Below are 17,937 nucleotides of genomic sequence, written 5' to 3'. Positions count from 1 at the left end.
TTAAGGCTATATAGGTCAAAACCAGCACTTTGAATTGGGCCGGAAATTAATCGGTAGCCAGTGCAGTCGGCGGCTCTATCAAATCTGCACTTTCAGAAACTATATGTCAACCAAAACACGGCTGTCCTTCAAAATTAAGCTTAGTTGAATTCTGTGATCTGTTTCTCCAGCCATATAATGTTTACCCCCCCCCCCCCAAAATTGCAATGTTTAAAAACTGTTTTATTGTGGTTGTGTTTGCCTCCCTGCTCTCCTTCGGGAAGAAAGACGATGGAAATTGAATGAATAAATAAAGATAAATAGCTTTGTAGGTAGCAATCTTTCGACGGCACCCGTGCGCGAGCTCTCAGGTCGACTTCTGCCCTCCTTTCCTGAACCTTATCTCATGCGAGCACATACGGACATACCGAGAAAAGAAAACGAATCTGAAAATTGAGCTAGCTGTGAATCCAGGAAATTCACATGGAGATAGTATGGGTGTGCGTGTGCATTAGCTGCCTCCCCCCTCCCCAACTCTGTGGTTTGTAATTCATTTTTGCCAAGGAGGGGAGAAGGGATTCGCATGAATCATGATCCGCTTGGGTCAAAAGGGAAGAGTTTTTATTGAGTGCTGTAATGACTGGTTTGCAGCTGGAGGCTTTGTGTAGATGCTGAGTTGTGCCTAGTTTATGACACAATAGGGCGCATCTGCTCAATACACAATAGGGCGCATCTGCTCGGAGTACCGTGCTGTGGTCTAAACCACTGAGCCTAGGGCTTGCCGATCAGAAGGTCAGCGGTTCGAATCCCTGCGACGGGGTGCGCTCCTGTTGCTCGGTCCCTGCTCCTGCCAACCTAGCAGTTCGAAAGCACGTCAAAGTGCAAGTAGATAAATAGGTACCACTCCGGTGGGAAGGTAAATGGCGTTTCCGTGCGCTGCTCTGGTTCGCCAGAAGTGGCTCAGTCATGCTGGCCACATGACCCGGAAGCTGTACGCCGGCTCCCTTGGCCAGTAAAGCGAGATGAGCACCGCAACCCCAAAGTCATCCACGACTGGACCTAACGGCCAGGGGTCCCTTTACCCTTTACCTTACCGTCTATCATAGCCTCCTGCAGCCTAGATCTTTTGGACTCCCATCAGGTGTTTTGGCTGGGGTTGATGGGAGTTGGAGTTCAAAACCCAGGTGCTGCAGGGGAGGCGGTAAGGTCCCAGGTTCAATTCCTGGCATTTCCAGATAGGGCCGGGAATGCGTCCTGCTACTGCTACCCCACTTTGGGAATCTCTGGCAGCCACTGTGGACCACTCTATTCTGTCTTGCTCAAACCCCACCTGGAATACCGCGTCCAGTTCTGAGCGTCACAATTTAAGAAGGCTATTAACCTGCAAAATAAGCATGTTTTTCCTCCGTGTATTTTATAGCAAAGCATAATGACAGTTGCCAAATAATGCAGAACAAAAGCAGAAGAACTAAACATGTAGGAACAAATCTCCACACCCAAATCAAACCTAATGAATTAATACCAGGAGGTTCCAAGTGACACAAATGGGTTTTCATTGTTGTTGTTGTTGTTGTTCAGTTGTTCAGTCGTGTCCGACTCTTCGTGACCCCATGGACCAGAGCATGCCAGACACCCCTATCCTCCACTGCCTCCCGCAGTTTGGCCAAACTCATGCTAGTCGCTTCGAGAACACTGTCCAACCATCTCGTCCTCTGTCGTCCCCTTCTCCTTGTGCCCTCCATCTTTCCCAACATCAGGGTCTTTTCCAGGGAGTCTTCTATTCTCATGAGGTGGCCAAAGTACTGGAGCCTAAACTTCAGGATCTGTCCTTCCAGTGAGCACTCAGGGCTGATTTCTTTAAGGATGGATAAGTTTGATCTTCTTGCAGTCCATGGGACTCTCAAGAGTCTCCTCCAGCACCACAATTCAAAAGCATCTATTCTTCGGTGATCAGTCTTCTTTATGGTCTAGCTCTCACTTCCATACACTACTACTGGGAAAACCATAGCATGAACTATACGGACCTTTGTTTATACGGACAAGGTTTTCATTATCCTGTACCTTATTACTCCAGTACACTGGGGGGGGGGGGAATCTCCATTTCTCAATGAGGCATGTCTTGTTGTCTGCTCTTCCTGGTTCTCACCCTATATGTGAGTTTAACCGTGCAGACCAAAGTTTCCCAAAACTTGGGTCTCCAGCACCTTTTGGACTACAGTTTCCATCATCCCTGGCCGCTCGTCTTGATAGCTAAGGTGCATACAGAATCCAACTGGAATGAAAGCTGCCTCACTTTGCCCAGTGATAGAGCCGGGCCTGGGCATGTGTTTGCATGTCGATATCCCGACCCCTCCCGTGATAAATAAGACACAAGACACCGTAATTCAGGTTAAATGGACAAGAAAAGGCCACAACTTTATTGGTTCCGGATGTTGAGCGGTATTGGCTTTAGGCATTGGATCTAACTAGACTATATCCGACTCCAGTACGACGTGCTGGCAGTCCAGGAAGGGATAACCACTGTTGGGTGAGTCCCTGCTGCTGCACATCAGCTAAGGACTCACCCTGTGATCACTGATATGGGGCGTGCCTTAGGCCCTCACCACCCACGGCTCCGGACACGGACACGCCCCCCAGACTCCTTTATCGAAGTACCCTTCAGCACCTGGGGGGAGGTGATGGCCCGACCTCCCCCCCCCCCGACCTCCTAACTTTCCTGACCTTATCCAATGCCTAACCGCCAAACCAAAGTTGTGACGAGTTGCTACGAGGTAGGCGAAAACCACAAGGCGGAGCCAATTTTCCAGGTGGGAAAATTCCTACCAGGCCCCTCAACGGCGACCAACCGTGGCCCATAGCAAGGTCAAGGAAAACCTAGCCTAAAGTGAGGGTGGGAAGGGAAAGCAGGAACGAACGGGAGCCCAGGAAAAGAGGGTGAGCTCTGGCTGCGAGCCCACTTAAATGCCGTGGGCACGCCCTAGCCAGCTGCGCCGGTTGGCCAGCCAGCTGGGCACCGCACCCAGAGCTCGCCCAATAGCGCCAGGGGAAGCAGGCATCCCCTGCGCACGTGGAGGGCTCGTGCCAACTGCAACCCCCCCTCCTTTTCTAAGGGCAGAAGGGGCTTTGCCATAGCTTACGAGCTCCTTGGTAAACAACCAGAGGAACATAGGAAGCTTCCTTCTACCAGTTAAGACCATTGGTCTGTCTACCTTGGTATTGGCAACTTTGACTGGCAGTGGCTCTCCCAAGGTTTCAGACGGGGAGTTTTTCCCAGTCCCGCCTGCAGAGGCCGGGGATTGAATTGGGGACGTTCTGCGTGCAAGGCAGATGCTCCGTCGCTGAGCTCTGGCCCCCCCCAGCCCTGCTTCATCGAAAGAAATTTGACTCCCCTTTGCAACAACTTCCAAATCATTTGCGAGCAAAGCAAGAAGTGGTGTGAGATGCCTGGACGCCATCCAAACAGCAGGAGCTAAATGAATGGCATGTAATGGCTTCTAAGTAATATTGTGGCTGCAGCCAAATATCAAGTGGAAATTTATGGAAGATTTAATGAATGAATATTTTGCGCCCGTTCGGTTCTTCTTGGGTAGTAAATGATTTACCAGTATACAAAGGAGCCACCTTCAGGGTTTGTTTAGGCTTTTAAATTGAACTAATTTAATCAACTTCTTCAGTCAGGCTTGATATTGGATTCTTTCTGCTGTACTGTATTTAAAGCTTCTCCTCTTTCAGATTAAATAATAATAATAATATGGATTTTTTTTATTTTTTGGTTGGAAAGTTTGGACAAATTTTGTTTCTCTAATTGTTTTCCCACAAGCTAAATTGCTGGTTTTGGAGATCAGTTGCTGGTTTAAAAATAAAATAAAATTGGGAGTTTGGGAAATGGGCTGAATCTGCTGAGGATATTGATTGGATCATGTTGAATGAAAGACAACAGCTTTTTTTACCTTGGGGGTGGGGAAGGAGTGGCATATAAATCAAAATAACGATGAGGGGGGAATAAAAAGATCTTGGTGCACAAGAGATATTGGGGTTTGTGATGAGCTAGCTTCCTGGAGGGAATATTCCAAAAAGCAGTGTCACCACTGAAAAGTCCCTGCCCCATCATTGCAGAGCTGAGATGGGGAATCTGCACTCTCTGGGTGGGAGCCTAGTGGTGGCTGGTGCCCTTTTAAGGTAGGGTAGAAAGCTGGGACGCGGGTGGCGCTGTGGGTTAAACCACAGAGCCTAGGGCTTGCTGATCAGAAGGTCGGCAGTTCAAATCCCCACAACGGGGTGAGCTCCCATTGCTTGGTCCCTGCTCCTGCCGTTTGAAAGCACGTCAGAGTGCAAGTAGATAAATAGGTACTGCTCTGGCGGGAAGGTAAACGGTGTTTCCATGCGCTGTTCTGGTTCGCCAGAAGTGGCTTAGTCATACTGGCCACATAACCTGGAAGCTGTACACCGGCTCCCTCAGCCAGTAAAGCGAGATGAGCGCCGCAACCCCAGAGTCGTCCGCGACTGGATCTAATAGTTAGGGGTCCCTTTACCTTTACCTTTAGAAAGCTGGGAGAGCAACAGTAGGGGGCGCCGACAACTGGCAGACTCAATGGATTCTAGCTTTGCCCCTCCTCCCCCCACTGCTGAATTTTACAAAGGCAATGCTGAGAATAAGGAGGAAGAAGGTTGTAAGGCAGGCAGAAAGGGGTTTGTGGGTTGGCAGAGAGACTCTGGGGAGGAAGCTCCAAGAGTGAGAGAAGGAGGGTGAACCCCCTGTCTTGCATTTACAAGGTGGGGAGGCTGAAGGGGATGGAGAGGTACAAGCAGTGAAGTCATCTTGCAAGTGACCAGTTCAAGCGGGGAGGGGGTGGGAGGGGACGGGGGGGGAGGAAATCCAGATGTTCAGGATAAAAAGCGAGGGGGACCATCCAGTGAAACTGAATGCTGGAAGATCCAGGGCAGATGAACACAAGTACAGTACATGCAGAACACAGTGTTAGCCTAACCATCAACTTGGAAAGTTTTGAAAGAGTTAGACAAATTATTTCTTCAAAAAAAGTAACTTTTTATTAGGGCTCATAGAAAAAAAATGCAAAACTTAATATCAAACGTCTTTTCCTTTTTTTGTACAAACTAAGGCTTTGATCTAAATAATTAAAAAAAATAAGGGGGGAGAGGAATAGAGAAAGAGAGAAATAAAGAAAAAGAAGTAGAAAAGAGGTTAAAAGAGAGAGAGAAATAAAATTAAGAAGGCAAGAGACATCCGATTTTTTCATCTGTCCGCTATATATAAACAATACAGTCCTACCTTGGAAGTCGAACGGAATTCCAAAACATTTGGAAACCAAAGCGCGGCTTCTGATTGGCTTCTGATTGGATGCAGGAAGCCTGTTGCTCTCACCTGTTCTGGTTTGTGAGGAGGATGCCTGTTCATAGAATCATAGAGTTGGAAGAGACCACAAGGGCCATCCAGTCCAACCCCCTGCCAAGCAGGAAACACCATCAAAGCATTCCTGACAGATGGCTGTCAAGCCTCTGCTTAAAGACCTCCAAAGAAGGAGACTCCACCACACTCCTTGGCAGCAAATTCCACTGCCGAACAGCTCTCACTGTCAGGAAGTTCTTCCTAATGTTTAGGTGGAATCTTCTTTCTTGTAGTTTGAATCCATTGCCCCGTGTCCGCTTCTCTGGAGCAGCAGAAAACAACCTTTCAGAACTGGACACAGTATTCCAGGTGAGGTCTGACCAGAGCGGAATACAGTGGTACTATTACCTCCCTTGATCTAGACGCTATACTCCTATTCATGCAGCCCAGAATTGCATTGGCTTTTTTAGCTGCTGCATCACACAGTTGACTCATGTCAAGTTTGTGGTCTACCAAGACTCCTAGATCCTTTTCACATGTACTGCTCTCAAGCCAGGTGTTGCTCTCACCTGTTCTGGTTTGTGGATGCTGTACTTGGTGGGTCTCTGGCTTGATCCTGATTCTCAAAAGTAGAAGAAAGTGAAGGGTTGGGACAGAAAGAGAGGGAGCTATGCAGTCCTAACCATGCTGCAAGCTTTGCCCGCCAATTTTGGTTTAGGATCTGTTCCCTCCATTGACTACTGACGCGACGCTTCCTGTGGGTAAGGAGCAACCCTTCGTAGACAACCCTTTCCCCACCGCAAGTGTGGTAGACTTGACTGAGCTAGAGGGGCCATTGGTCTGACTCTGTATTTGACAACTTCCTGCGCAGGTCTGAACTTGCTTAATGAACACCATTGGCATTCGCTCGGAGCACTGTGTGTGCCGATTTCCTCCCCGTGAAAAACCTCCTTTATGTTTTTGAAACGGCATCCTCACGGCAGGCTACAGATGGACGGTGACTGTCGTAAAAAATAAGGAGGCTCAGATTTATGGGACGCTCGGAATGAATAACCGCCGCTCAGGGAGGCAGTGAAACCGTTTTAATGACATGACCCTGCGCTGTATGAAAATATCCACTCGCCAACACCACCTTTATGACAGCTGTGATGTTGATTTTTGGAGGAAACAAAGGGAGATGAAGAGGATTTATTGTGCTATCACCCCGTGTGGTGCAACATACATATCAATTATATGAGGGGTTACTGTATTTAATAGACGTAAATAAACGCCACTCTGCAGCATGAGGAAAGGAAATAAAGGTCTCTGCCTCAAACAGCTTACAATCTCAAGCTTGAAGGAAGTATAGAGGACATGGCAACAGGGAGTTGAAGACTGATGCACCCACATCAGATATCTAGGGAGGGGGTATCACCCCCCCCCTTAAATACCTTAACTTGATCTCTAACTATTTAGGGCCTGGAAGCACCAATAAATCTTTGGCTGTGTACTCTCCCAAGCCCACATCCCCAGCATGTTTGCACTCCTGTCTCAGCGACGTCTATGCTGGCTTGGTTCTAAACCACTGAGCCTCTTGGGCTTGCCGATCAGAAGGCTGGCAGTTTGAATCCCCGTGACGGGCTGAGCTCCCTGTGCTCTGTTCCCAGCTCCTGCCCAACCTAGCAGTTCGAAAACATGCCAGCGCAAGTAGATAAATAGGTACCGCTGCGGCGGGAAGGTCAACAGCATTTCCATGCGCTCTGGCTTCCGTCACGGTGTCCCGTTGTGCCACAAGCGGTTTAGTCATGCCGGCCACATGACCCGGAAAGCTGTCTGTGGACAAACGCCGGCTCCCTCGGCCTGAATGCAAGATGAGCGCCGCAACCTCATAGTCGGCTTTGACTGGACTTAACCATCCAGGGGTCCTTTAAACTGTCCACAGAACGGGAGACGGCACAGTCCCCAAGGAGTTGGCTTCAGGCACCCGTCTTGTTGGCAGACCAACTCTGTGGCACAAAGGGGTCTGCAAGCGTGACGCCTGACTTCGCATGCAGACAAAGTTCCTAACTCACTGAGGGTTTGTGACCCATTAGCTCCCCTCACCTGGTTTAGCCAGCCAGTCAAAGCCATTCCTGGGGTGCAGCTACAGTTGCATGCTGACAGCTTCTAGGAGCCATAGGTGAGAGCTGAGTGCAGGGTGGGGACCGAAGGTGGACAAACGACCCTAGAAGGAGCAAGACATGCCCCCCGAGGTACTACCCTCCCCTAACACCCCACATGCCCCTGAGCAGCTGTTGTGAATGATCATTTCATGTTGTTGTTCAGTCGTTCAGTCGTGTCCGACTCTTCGTGACCCCATGGACCAGAGCACGCCAGGCACCCCTATCCTCCACTGCCTCCCGCAGCTTGGCAAAACTCATGCCAGTTGCTTCGAGAACACTGTCCAACCATCTCATCCTCTGTCGTTCCCTTCTCCTTGTGCCCTCCATCTTTCACAACATCAGGGTCTTTTCCAGGGAGTCTTCTCTTCTCATGAGGTGGCCAAAGTACTGGAGCCTCAACTTCAGGATCTGCCCTTCCAGTGAGCACTCAGGGCTGATTTCTTTAAGGATGGATATGTTTGATCTTTTTGCAGTCCATGGGACTCTCAAGAGTCTCCTCCAACACCACAATTCAAAAGCATCAATTCTTCGGCGATCAGTCTTCTTTATGGTCCAGCTCTCACTTCCATACATTACTACTGGGAAAACCATAGCTTTAACTTTACGGATCATTTTATAAAAGCCGCTGGCTGGCAACGTTCCCTCTCCTTCCTGTGCCAAGCAGCCGAGATCAGGCTCGGCTAAGTTCGAATATTCCTTCCCGTCGGCAAATGTTGCTCTAATGAACTTAACTATTGACCTTTGATACACAGAAGTAAACAGCCTAACTAGACAAGGCTCAGAGGCAATACGGAGAGCAAGCCTGATGTCTGTAGGGGAAAAGAAGGTCCCATTTATACGCGTGAACCTTCCAGCTAATGCAGCACTTTATTTCCACAGCCGTAAAATTGCTAATTCCTCCGGAGACACTATTCAAAGATAGCATTGTGTAATACCGAGTGGTTAGTTATTATTTTAATTTTTTTTCTTTTACAAGGGATAAGAGCAGACTCCTTTGCATTCCCCCCCCCCACTCCTCCAGTTTAAATAGATTTGCACGAAGCTATAAAAGCAGAAAAATGTAATAAGCAATACACATGTTCCGGATAAGGTGAATTTAATCACAGAGGCGCTGATAGACCAGAGTCTGAACTGAAAGTGTGTCTGGAATAAAGCACTGCTCTGTTAACAGGGCAGAAATCCTGCATATTTATATACTATGCCTGGCCAATCCGGAGGCCTCATACTGTCTACCAATCAGAAGGGCCGATGCTGCAGGCCCCCATTCCGCCTCCCCCCATGTAGCCAAAAAAAGGCCCAGAGGTCTGAGTGCAGGTTCAGGGACATGATTGAATATTTTTGTTGCCCTAAATGAGGGATGGATAAGCCATGAATCTTCAGGCATTGTCGGACTCCAACTCCCATCAGCCTCAGCCAGCATGAACAATGGTCAGGGATGATGGGAGTTGTAGTCCGGCAACACCTGGACAAGAGCAGAGTATAACCTGCCAAGAAAATAACAGTTCATCTTCCTGAGGTCAGGCCTTTATGGGGGGGGGGAAGAGTCTCAAGGGCATAGATAGTCACCTTATACAGAGTCAGGCCATTGGTCCATCTAGCTCAATACTGTCAGTCCCATAAGTCACACATTCCATGTCTAGTTCTGGGCCCCACAATTTAAGAAGGACATCGAGAAGCTGGAAGGTGTGCAGAGGAGGGTGGCCAAGATGATCAAGGGTCTGGAAACCACGCCTTATGAGGAACGGTTGAGGGAGCTGGGTATGTTTAGCCTGGAGAAGAGGAGACTGAGAGGAGATAGGATAGCCATCTTCAAATATCTCACGCGGAAGAGGGAGCAAGCCTGTTTTCTCCTGCTCTGGAGGGTAGGACTCGAACCCATGGCTTCCAAGTTACAACAAAGGAGATTCTGACTCAACATCGGGGAAAACTTTCTGACAGTAAGAGATGTTTGACAGTGGGGCGGCATTCCTGGGGAGATGATGGACTCCCCTTCCTTGGAGGTTTTTAAGCAGAGGTTGGATGGCCGTCTGCCATGGATGCTTTAGCTGAGTTTCCTGCTTTGCAGGTGTTAGAATAATAGAATCATAGAATTATAGAGTTGGAAGAGACCACAAGGGCCATCCAGTCCAACCCCCTGCCAAGCAGGAAACACCACCAAAGCATTCCTGACAGATGGCTGTCAAGCCTCCGCTTAAAGACCTCCAAAGAAGGAGACTCCACCCCACTCCTTGGCAGCAAATTCCACTGCCGAACAGTTCTCACTGTCAGGAAGTTCTTCCTAATGTTTAGGTGGAATCTTCTTTCTTGTAGTTTGAATCCATTGCCCCGTGTCCGCTTCTCTGGAGCAGCAGAAAACAACCTTTCTCCCTCCTCCATATGACATCCTTCTATATATTTGAACATGGCTATCATATCCCCCCTTAACCTTCTCTTCTCCAGGCTAAACATACCCAGCTCCCTAAGCCGTTCCTCATAAGGCATCGTTTCCAGGCCTTTGACCATTTTGGTTGCCCTCCTCTGGACACGTTCCAGCTTGTCAGTATCCTTCTTGAACTGTGGTGCCCAGAACTGGACACAGTACTCCAGGTGAGGTCTGACCAGAGTGGAATACAGTAGTACTATTACTTCCCATGATCTAGATGCTATACTCCTATTGATGCAGCCCAGAATTGCATTGGCTTTTTTAGCTGCTGCATCACACTGTTGACTCATGTCAAGTTTATGGTCTACCAAGACTCCTAGATCCTTTTCACATCTACTGCTCTCAAGGGTTGGACTAGAGGACCCTTGGGATCCCTTCCATCTCCACCGTTCTATGTTTCTATGAATGGTTCCTGCTGTTGCACTTCTAGCAAGCCGGGCAAAGGGTGCTGCTCCGCCCTGCCCCATTGGTGCCCCTGCCCCCCACCTGTTTCTGACCTCTCTGGCTTCTTCTGCCCTACCAGTCGCAATGGACACCAGCCACCACCCTAAATTAACTGATGCTATACCCTGGTTGGAGCAGAGAGTATCTTAGCGGCTTGGACTGGCTCCCTCGCCAGTGTCTTCCCCCTTGAAGAACCAGCTGGGTGACAAGTTAATTAAATAGCTCATTTGTAACGGTTACATCTTGCTGCTTTGTTTAGGCCTTGTCATACAATCGGTCCCCTTCAGCCGGTAAATGATGCCATCTATTGATTCTCTGTGCTGGTAACATTTACAGCCTTTTGTCATCTGCTGTTTCCTTGATGGATCTGCTGGTAGCTGCTAATGTCGGATCCTGGATGCTGGCTGTAAATCCAGCCTTGTTGTTTGTTGCCTTTTTAAATCCTCTTATCCCCGCAGTATTGGCCGACACTTTCACTGCTGCTAACGCAGTCCCTTTGGATAGCTCCTGCCACCTCGCAAATCCCAACACCTCCAAGGCAAAAAACGAGGACACCACGTTCCCAGATGCCATCTTCCCGTTTTTTTAATCACGAGAGAACGGCGGCCGTTTTGGGCACTGTGATCTCACGTGATTTCACACAGGAAAAAACCAACAACTATGGAGTCGGGTGGGGCAGAAATTGCGGCGTGAAATCATGGGAGGAGGGCAGGTGTGGAGGATTCCCTGGTCCTGAATGGGGTAACTGTGCCCCTGAAGGACCAGGTGCGCAGCCTGGGAGTCATTTTGGACTCACAGCTGTCCATGGAGGCACAGGTTAATTCTGTGTCCAGGGCAGCTTTCTACCAGCTCCATCTGGTACGCAGGCTGAGACCCTACCTGCCCGCGGACTGTCTCACCAGAGTGGTGCATGCTCTGGTTATCTCCCGCTTGGACTACTGCAATGCGCTCTATGTGGGGCTACCTTTGAAGGTGACCCGGAAACTGCAATTAATCCAGAATGCGGCAGCTAGACTGGTGACTGGGAGTGGCCGCCGGGACCACATAACACCGGTCCTGAGAGATCTACATTGGCTCCCAGTACGTTTCCGAGCACAATTCAAAGTGTTGGTGTTGACCTTTAAAGCCCTAAACGGCCTCGGTCCTGTATACCTGAAGGAACGTCTCCACCCCCATTATTCAGCCCGGACACTGAGATCCAGCGCCGAGGGCCTTCTGGCGGTTCCCTCACTGTGAGAAGCAAAGTTACAGGGAACCAGACAGAGGGCCTTCTCGGTAGTGGCACCCGCCCTGTGGAACGCCCTCCCATCACAGGTCAAGGAAATAAACAACTACCTGACATTCAGAAAATACCTGAAGGCAGCCCTTTTTAGGGAAGTTTGTAATGTGTGATATTTTTGTATTTGATTTCTGTTGGAAGCCGCCCAGAGTGGCTGGGGAAATCCAGCCAGATGGGCGGGGTACAAATAACAACAACAACAACAACAACAACAACAACAACAATAATAACAATTATTATTATTATTATTATTATTATTATTATTATTATTATTACTATTATTAATGCCCAATATGGCCACCTTTCTATCACAATAAAAAACGGGATGTCCATGTTCTTCTGGGATACGGGATGTCCACATTTTTCAGGGTATGCATGCCTGGCTCACACCTAATTCCATGCAGTGCTAGGAACAACTAATTTTCCCAGGGACACTCACTGGTACTTTTTACTGGTGAATTTTCCTTTTTCCTTTTTTTGCTTACTTAATTTATTTTCATGGATTTCCTGCCTTTCTTGCACCATGGAAACTCAAGTGGGCTTGATACGGATGGTACCTGCAAACCATAGTTTACTGGACCGAGATTGTGATGGGTCATAGAGTTTGGAAGCTACCTCGTACAATCTGCCTCTATTGTAATGTTTCAGTCTAGCCTTTTTACGGGTCAGAATCTGTCACCTTAGCTAATCATGTGCTCGCCTTGCTTTCCCAGCTATCAAGGAGAAATACTCGGACTGGACGGCATTCCTCATACGTGATTTGACGGGCTCGCGAACGGCCCCTGCAAATTTACTGGAAGGCGTATGTATTGAGTTAATATATCCTCTTGAGTGCTACAGTGTTTGTGGTGGTACGATTATTTAAGCCTGTAAAATTGACTCCTCTCCTCGGTTTTTAGCCCAGATCTGGCAAGGCGGCGTGCAGGAAGGAAAGCGTTGATTGTTTGCATGTGGGTCATCTAAGACAGGCACAACTTTTAAGGGCATTTACATTCTTAAGTGATCGGATTCTAGGCTGTTGGAGCGGTAGAGAGGGAGGCAAACAGATCCAGATTTTCTTATTTGGGTTTCTTTCAATGCATGGAAGCAGGACATTCTATGCTTGTTTGGAATTCCTTTTCACAGTAATGATCTTCGCAGAGACATCAAGCAGGTTAGTGTAGGGCATAGGTGCTAGGTCATAGGGGCCCTGGCACCTACAATTTTTTTATGGGTGCTTAGCACCCACAACATGGGGCTAAGACGTGACTTCTGGTTTTATTGGAAGTCGCCACGGAGCCCTGACACGACCTCCCAGACGATGTAGAAACCGGAAGTCACTCAGGGGTCTCGGACGTAACCTCCAAGACCCCGTGAGGCCTCGGCAGTGCCGCCGCATTGCCAATGTGATGTCATGATGTCATGTAACATCACAGGCACTGTTGGGGACCCATAACATAAGGCCCAAGTCAGCGCCCCTGGTGTAAAGGGCTGGAAAACACAGTCTCCTCTTGATATTGTTAGTCCTAACCAGCAGGTATGGTAAGATCTGTGGTCCAGCAACATCTAGAGCAGGGGTCCTCAACCTCGGCCCTCCAGATGTTTTGAGACAACAGTTCCCATCATCCCTGACCACTGATCCTGCTAGCTAGGGATCATGGGAGTTGTAGGCCAAAAACATCTGGAGGGCCGAGTTTGAGGAAGCCATTCTAGAGTGCTGTAGGTTCCCCTGCCCTGCTCTTGGGGGAATGGTGCTGATGGTGGAAATCATAGAATTGTAGAGTTGGAAGGGACCACAAGAGTCATCTAGTCCAACCCCCTGCAATGCAGGAATCTTTTGCCCAGCATGGGACTCAAACCTGCGACCCTAGGATTAAGATTCTCACGCTCTACTGACTGAGCTACCAAATTTACGATGTTGGAACAGGATGGATCTAACAAGGCGTTTCTCTTATCTTCCCGATCTCCTAATTGGCTGCAGTTCGGTGAGATTATGCTGTGAGATTATCACTGTGCGGTTCAGTGTGTCCACGACGGTGTGGAGTTTGTGTGGGATGTTCCCGAGTTGTGTCTCTGCAAGATGAGGGTTATTTCCAGCTCAGCTGTGATTCCTGCATTGTAGTGGGGGGGGGTTGGACTAGATGACCGCTGGGGTCCCTTCCAGCTCCACAATTCCATTCTTGGTGACACACAGAGAGATGCAGATCTGGGCATGCACCACAGTGTGTGGCTTGCTAAAGCATTGCAGGAGCAATGAATATCCTTAATGCCTTATGGTGTGCTTTCAATAAAGTGGGCCCTGGATATTCCTTACGATGGATATTCCACTTTTTTAAAAAATTTAAAGCCTCTGGCTCTTTATTTTCCTGAGAAATACGCAGGCAGTACATTCTGTCCGACTGCTCGACTCAACTCAATCCCAGTGTTTATTCTGCCCAGTGACACCCAACTGCATTTTATTGGAGTATTTAATATACCCCATAGCTTTTAATTTTAACAGACCAAGCGGCTTTCATTTCAGTGTCTGCTGGTTTTGAGGTGTACTAACTTTCAGCTCCTCCCCACGATCACCACCGCTACAAAACTCAATGGCTCCAGGCCTGTTTCACAGTTTGCTATCCAAATTGGTAGTGTACTTGCTAGAATAATCACTCTTGCATTGTTTGCTCAATAGTCAGGTGTGAGTATCGGGCAGGTGTGTGTGTGTGTGTGTGTGCAAATTGTAACTGGTGCCAGATTTTTTTTTTATTTAAAAAATGACAATTATTATCACCATCACTGCTTAGCGATTTAGCAAAAAGGCTGTCTAGACCAGGCATAGGCAAACTCCGCCCTCCAAATGTTTTGGGACTACAACTCCCATCATCCCTAGCTAACAGGACCAGTGGTCAGGGATGGTGGGAATTGTAGTCTCAAAACATCTGGAATGCCGAGTTTGCCTATGCCTGGTCTAGACCATATTGCTTCCTTAGGGGGTCCTTTTGCTGTAGAAATGGATGCTCAAGGCAGAGTTGATTATCATCTATAGATGTCCTGCTATCCTTCCCTTTCCCCCATTCCTCACCTAAGAGTTTTAATCAGGCAAACCCCAAACCAACAGGAATTTAAAAACACATAGAACAAATGCATATAGGCAGGAGGGGCGTCACTATTGAGAGCCAGTGTGGTGTAGTGGTTAAGAGCGGTAGACTCGTAATCTGGGGAACCGGGTTCGTGTCTCCACTCCTCCACATGCAGCTGCTGGGTGACCTTGGGCTAGTCACACTTCTGAAGTCTCTCAGCCCCACTCACCTCACAGAGTGTTTGTTGTGGGGGAAGAAGGGAAAGGAGAATGTTAGCCGCTTTGAGACTCCTTCGGGTAGTGAAAAGCGGGATATCAAATCCAAACTCTTCTTCTTCTTCTGCTTCTATTGTAGCAGATCCCCCCCCCCAAAAAAAAACCACCCCGTCATAACGTTCCCCGGATGTGCTTACGAGCCATCTGGAAATTGTCATGTTAAAAACATTCAAAACCTTGAAGGTTTTGCAGATTGGATGCTTATGTTTCAAGAATGGTTTTATTTATTTTGGTAAAGGGCCCAACCAGGTGCTGCTTTAACAACGTGTTTAGCGACCAGCTTTTTTGTTTTTGTTTTTAAAAATGCAATTAATTAATTAATTAATTAATTAACAGGCACATGGGATTGGGGTTAATTGGGACTGCAGTTTGCCAGACCCTGCCCTCCCTAGTTGCAGTACTACTTGCAGTGACCCCCCACAAGCAAATTAGCCATTAGAAAAACAACTGCTGTTGGCACCAATTGGAAGTTTTTTATTATAATGCTGGAGGATTTCATTGAGATTGTGGTTGGAGAGTGAAGGATGAAGCTTCTCTTCCCCATGTGCTACAGTCTCTAAAAAAATCCCTTCGACACACGCACACCTGCTCATTTTTTAAAAAAACAAAAAGCACGCAGGTGTGGTTGCTAAACACGCTGTGAAAGTAATGTCTGGTTCGTTCTTCAAATTCACACTTGCTGACACACACGTGTGTGCACACACACCTAAAAGGCCATACATAGCTCATCCTAATAAAAAAAATGGGGGGGGAAATGTAAATGTAATTCAGAAATCAACACGACGGCTGGTAGGGTGGGAGGTTGGGAGGTGGACAGTAGGTGGCGCCAGAGCCGATGGCAAGTAGAGCCAGCTCATTCCAGTTTTGCCCCTGTCCTTATCCGCCCTTCTTTTGAGTTCTGCAAGCAAAACACTGGGACTTAAGGAGGAGGACATTTTCAGGCAGGGCCACCTCCCGGAGTATTTGTAAGTAAGGAAACAGGGCAGGTGGGGGCTATCTGGGGGCAAACTGAAAATGGCTGGGCAGTGGCCCATTTCTACAAATGGACCAGCCTCTGCTGCCAGGATCTGAATCAGAAATGTCAACCTTCCTTTTTTCTTTTTCTTTTTTGCATTGGGAAACGGCCATAGCTGTCAACTTTCCCTTTTTTTGCAATGGGAAACAGCGCTGGAATAAGGGAATTTCCCGCAAAAAAGGGGGAAAGTTGACAGCTATGATCTGAATATTCAGGTGAAATTCGAAAAATTAGAATATCGTGGAAAGGTTCATTTCTTTCAGTAATTCAACTTAAAGGGTGAAACTTAATATATGAGATAGACTCATGACATGCAAAGCGAGATATGCCAAGCCTTTATTTGTTATAATTGTGATGATTATGGCGTACAGCTGATGAGAACCCCAAATTAACAATTTCAACTTTGGGGTTTTCATCAGCTGTATGCCATAATCATCACAATTATAACAAATAAAGGCTTGGCATATCTCGCTTTGCATGTCATGAATCTATCTCATATATTAAACTCCAGTAGCTAATGAAAACAATTGCTTACATAAATGGACATTTCCACAATATTCTAATTTTTCGAGTTTCACCTGTATATGTGACGTTGCAAGGTGAACATTTAAAAGCTCGCTCCTTTCCCCTAAACATTTCCTTGTCACAGCTCCCTGCAGTTAAGACCGTTCCTTTTATTTTCAAACATAATCTGATTCCTGGGATATTAATAATATTTTTTTCTAAATGGGGAGAAGTGAGTCATTTTTGAAACAAATAATTGTCGAGCATTAAGCACAGTTAATTTCTCTTCCTGTTTCCCCCCTTCTTTTTCTTTTTCCTTTTGCGTTTGGAATGTATGACTGGGTTAAAATTAGGAGGAAGGAGAGACCGCTGGGATAAAGGTGAAGAAAAACAGTCATCCAACCGCATACACACACACAAAAAAAAAATAATTAAAAAAATAGAATTAAAAAATAAAATATATAAATCTTCTGCTGTCTCTGTTGCCGTGAGAAGACTTCGCATAAAGTTTAAAATAAGGAGTTTTGCTTCTGTTCAAACAGCCTCTGCGAGGGAAAAACCCTGTAGACCTCATTACAGTTGATTCCTTAATAGAGCTTCAGGATTCCCAGAGTCCCTTGCAATACTGGATAGTTAGTGTTCTTGAGAATGTTGGAGGAAGATTACGCCTTCGCTATGTGGGATTGGAGGAGACTGAATCCTATGACCAGTGGTTATTTTACTTGGATTACAGACTTCGACCAGTTGGTTGGTGTCAAGAGAATAAGTACAGACTGGATCCACCCGCAGGTAAAAATATATTTAAAAAAGCAGAAATAAGTTTCCTAATACTGCAAATGTTATAGGGCAAGTCCCTGCCTGCCTGCCTGCGGTTGATGAATAGTATAATATGCTTTAAACGTATGGTACCTACATGGCCTTAGTTTGCTGTTACAGGTAACTCACAACTTAAGCACATTTAAAACAAAATAAAATAAAAAATTCCTTCCTATACCACCTAAGTTTGCATGCACACGAAAGCTCATACCAAGAACAAACTTAGTTGGTCTCTAAGGTGCTACTGGAAGGATTTTTTTATTATTATTTTGTTTTGACTATGGCAGACCAACACAGCTACCTACCTGTAACTAAGCACATTTAAGTTGCATAAGCTGTGCACAATTGGCAAAAGGAATTAAAAGTGGGCATGAAAGGATCAAGTGTCTGAGGGGGGGGGGGGGAAGGACTTTGGTAACCTCACCCACTGTTGAACACAAGGTGTTTAGACAATACATGATTTTGCTATCCCCAGAATGTAAGAGTAGGGCTGGTTTTCAGGATCACCAGCTGAACATCGCAATACACCAATAGATCACGACATCTGATATAAGGATGGGGCCCTGTAGAGGCATTGGCTGGTTTCATGGTGGCGCTGTGGGTTAAACCACAGAGCCTAGGGCTTGCCGATCAGAAGGTTGGCGGTTCGAATCCCCGCGACGGGGTGAGCTCCC

The 17,937-nt window shown here is 47.2% G+C and overlaps 1 protein-coding gene across 1 annotated transcript in view; it reads left to right on the top strand.

The window, feature by feature from the left end:
- Window positions 1–17,937, top strand: part of SFMBT2 (Scm like with four mbt domains 2) — a 66,066-nt gene that overhangs the window by 8,077 nt on the left and 40,052 nt on the right. The window contains exons 4-5 of the mRNA XM_033162412.1: window positions 12,326–12,414; window positions 16,990–17,236. Coding sequence (XP_033018303.1) covers window positions 12,326–12,414; window positions 16,990–17,236 — 336 coding nt within the window. The remainder of the gene's footprint in view (window positions 1–12,325; window positions 12,415–16,989; window positions 17,237–17,937) is intronic.

This window comes from Lacerta agilis, chromosome 10 (assembly GCF_009819535.1).
Source record: "Lacerta agilis isolate rLacAgi1 chromosome 10, rLacAgi1.pri, whole genome shotgun sequence".
In the NCBI taxonomy this organism is placed as follows: Eukaryota; Metazoa; Chordata; class Lepidosauria; order Squamata; family Lacertidae; genus Lacerta; species Lacerta agilis.
The sequence above is the reverse complement of the archived record's forward strand: the minus strand, read 5'-3'. Positions and strand labels throughout refer to the sequence as shown.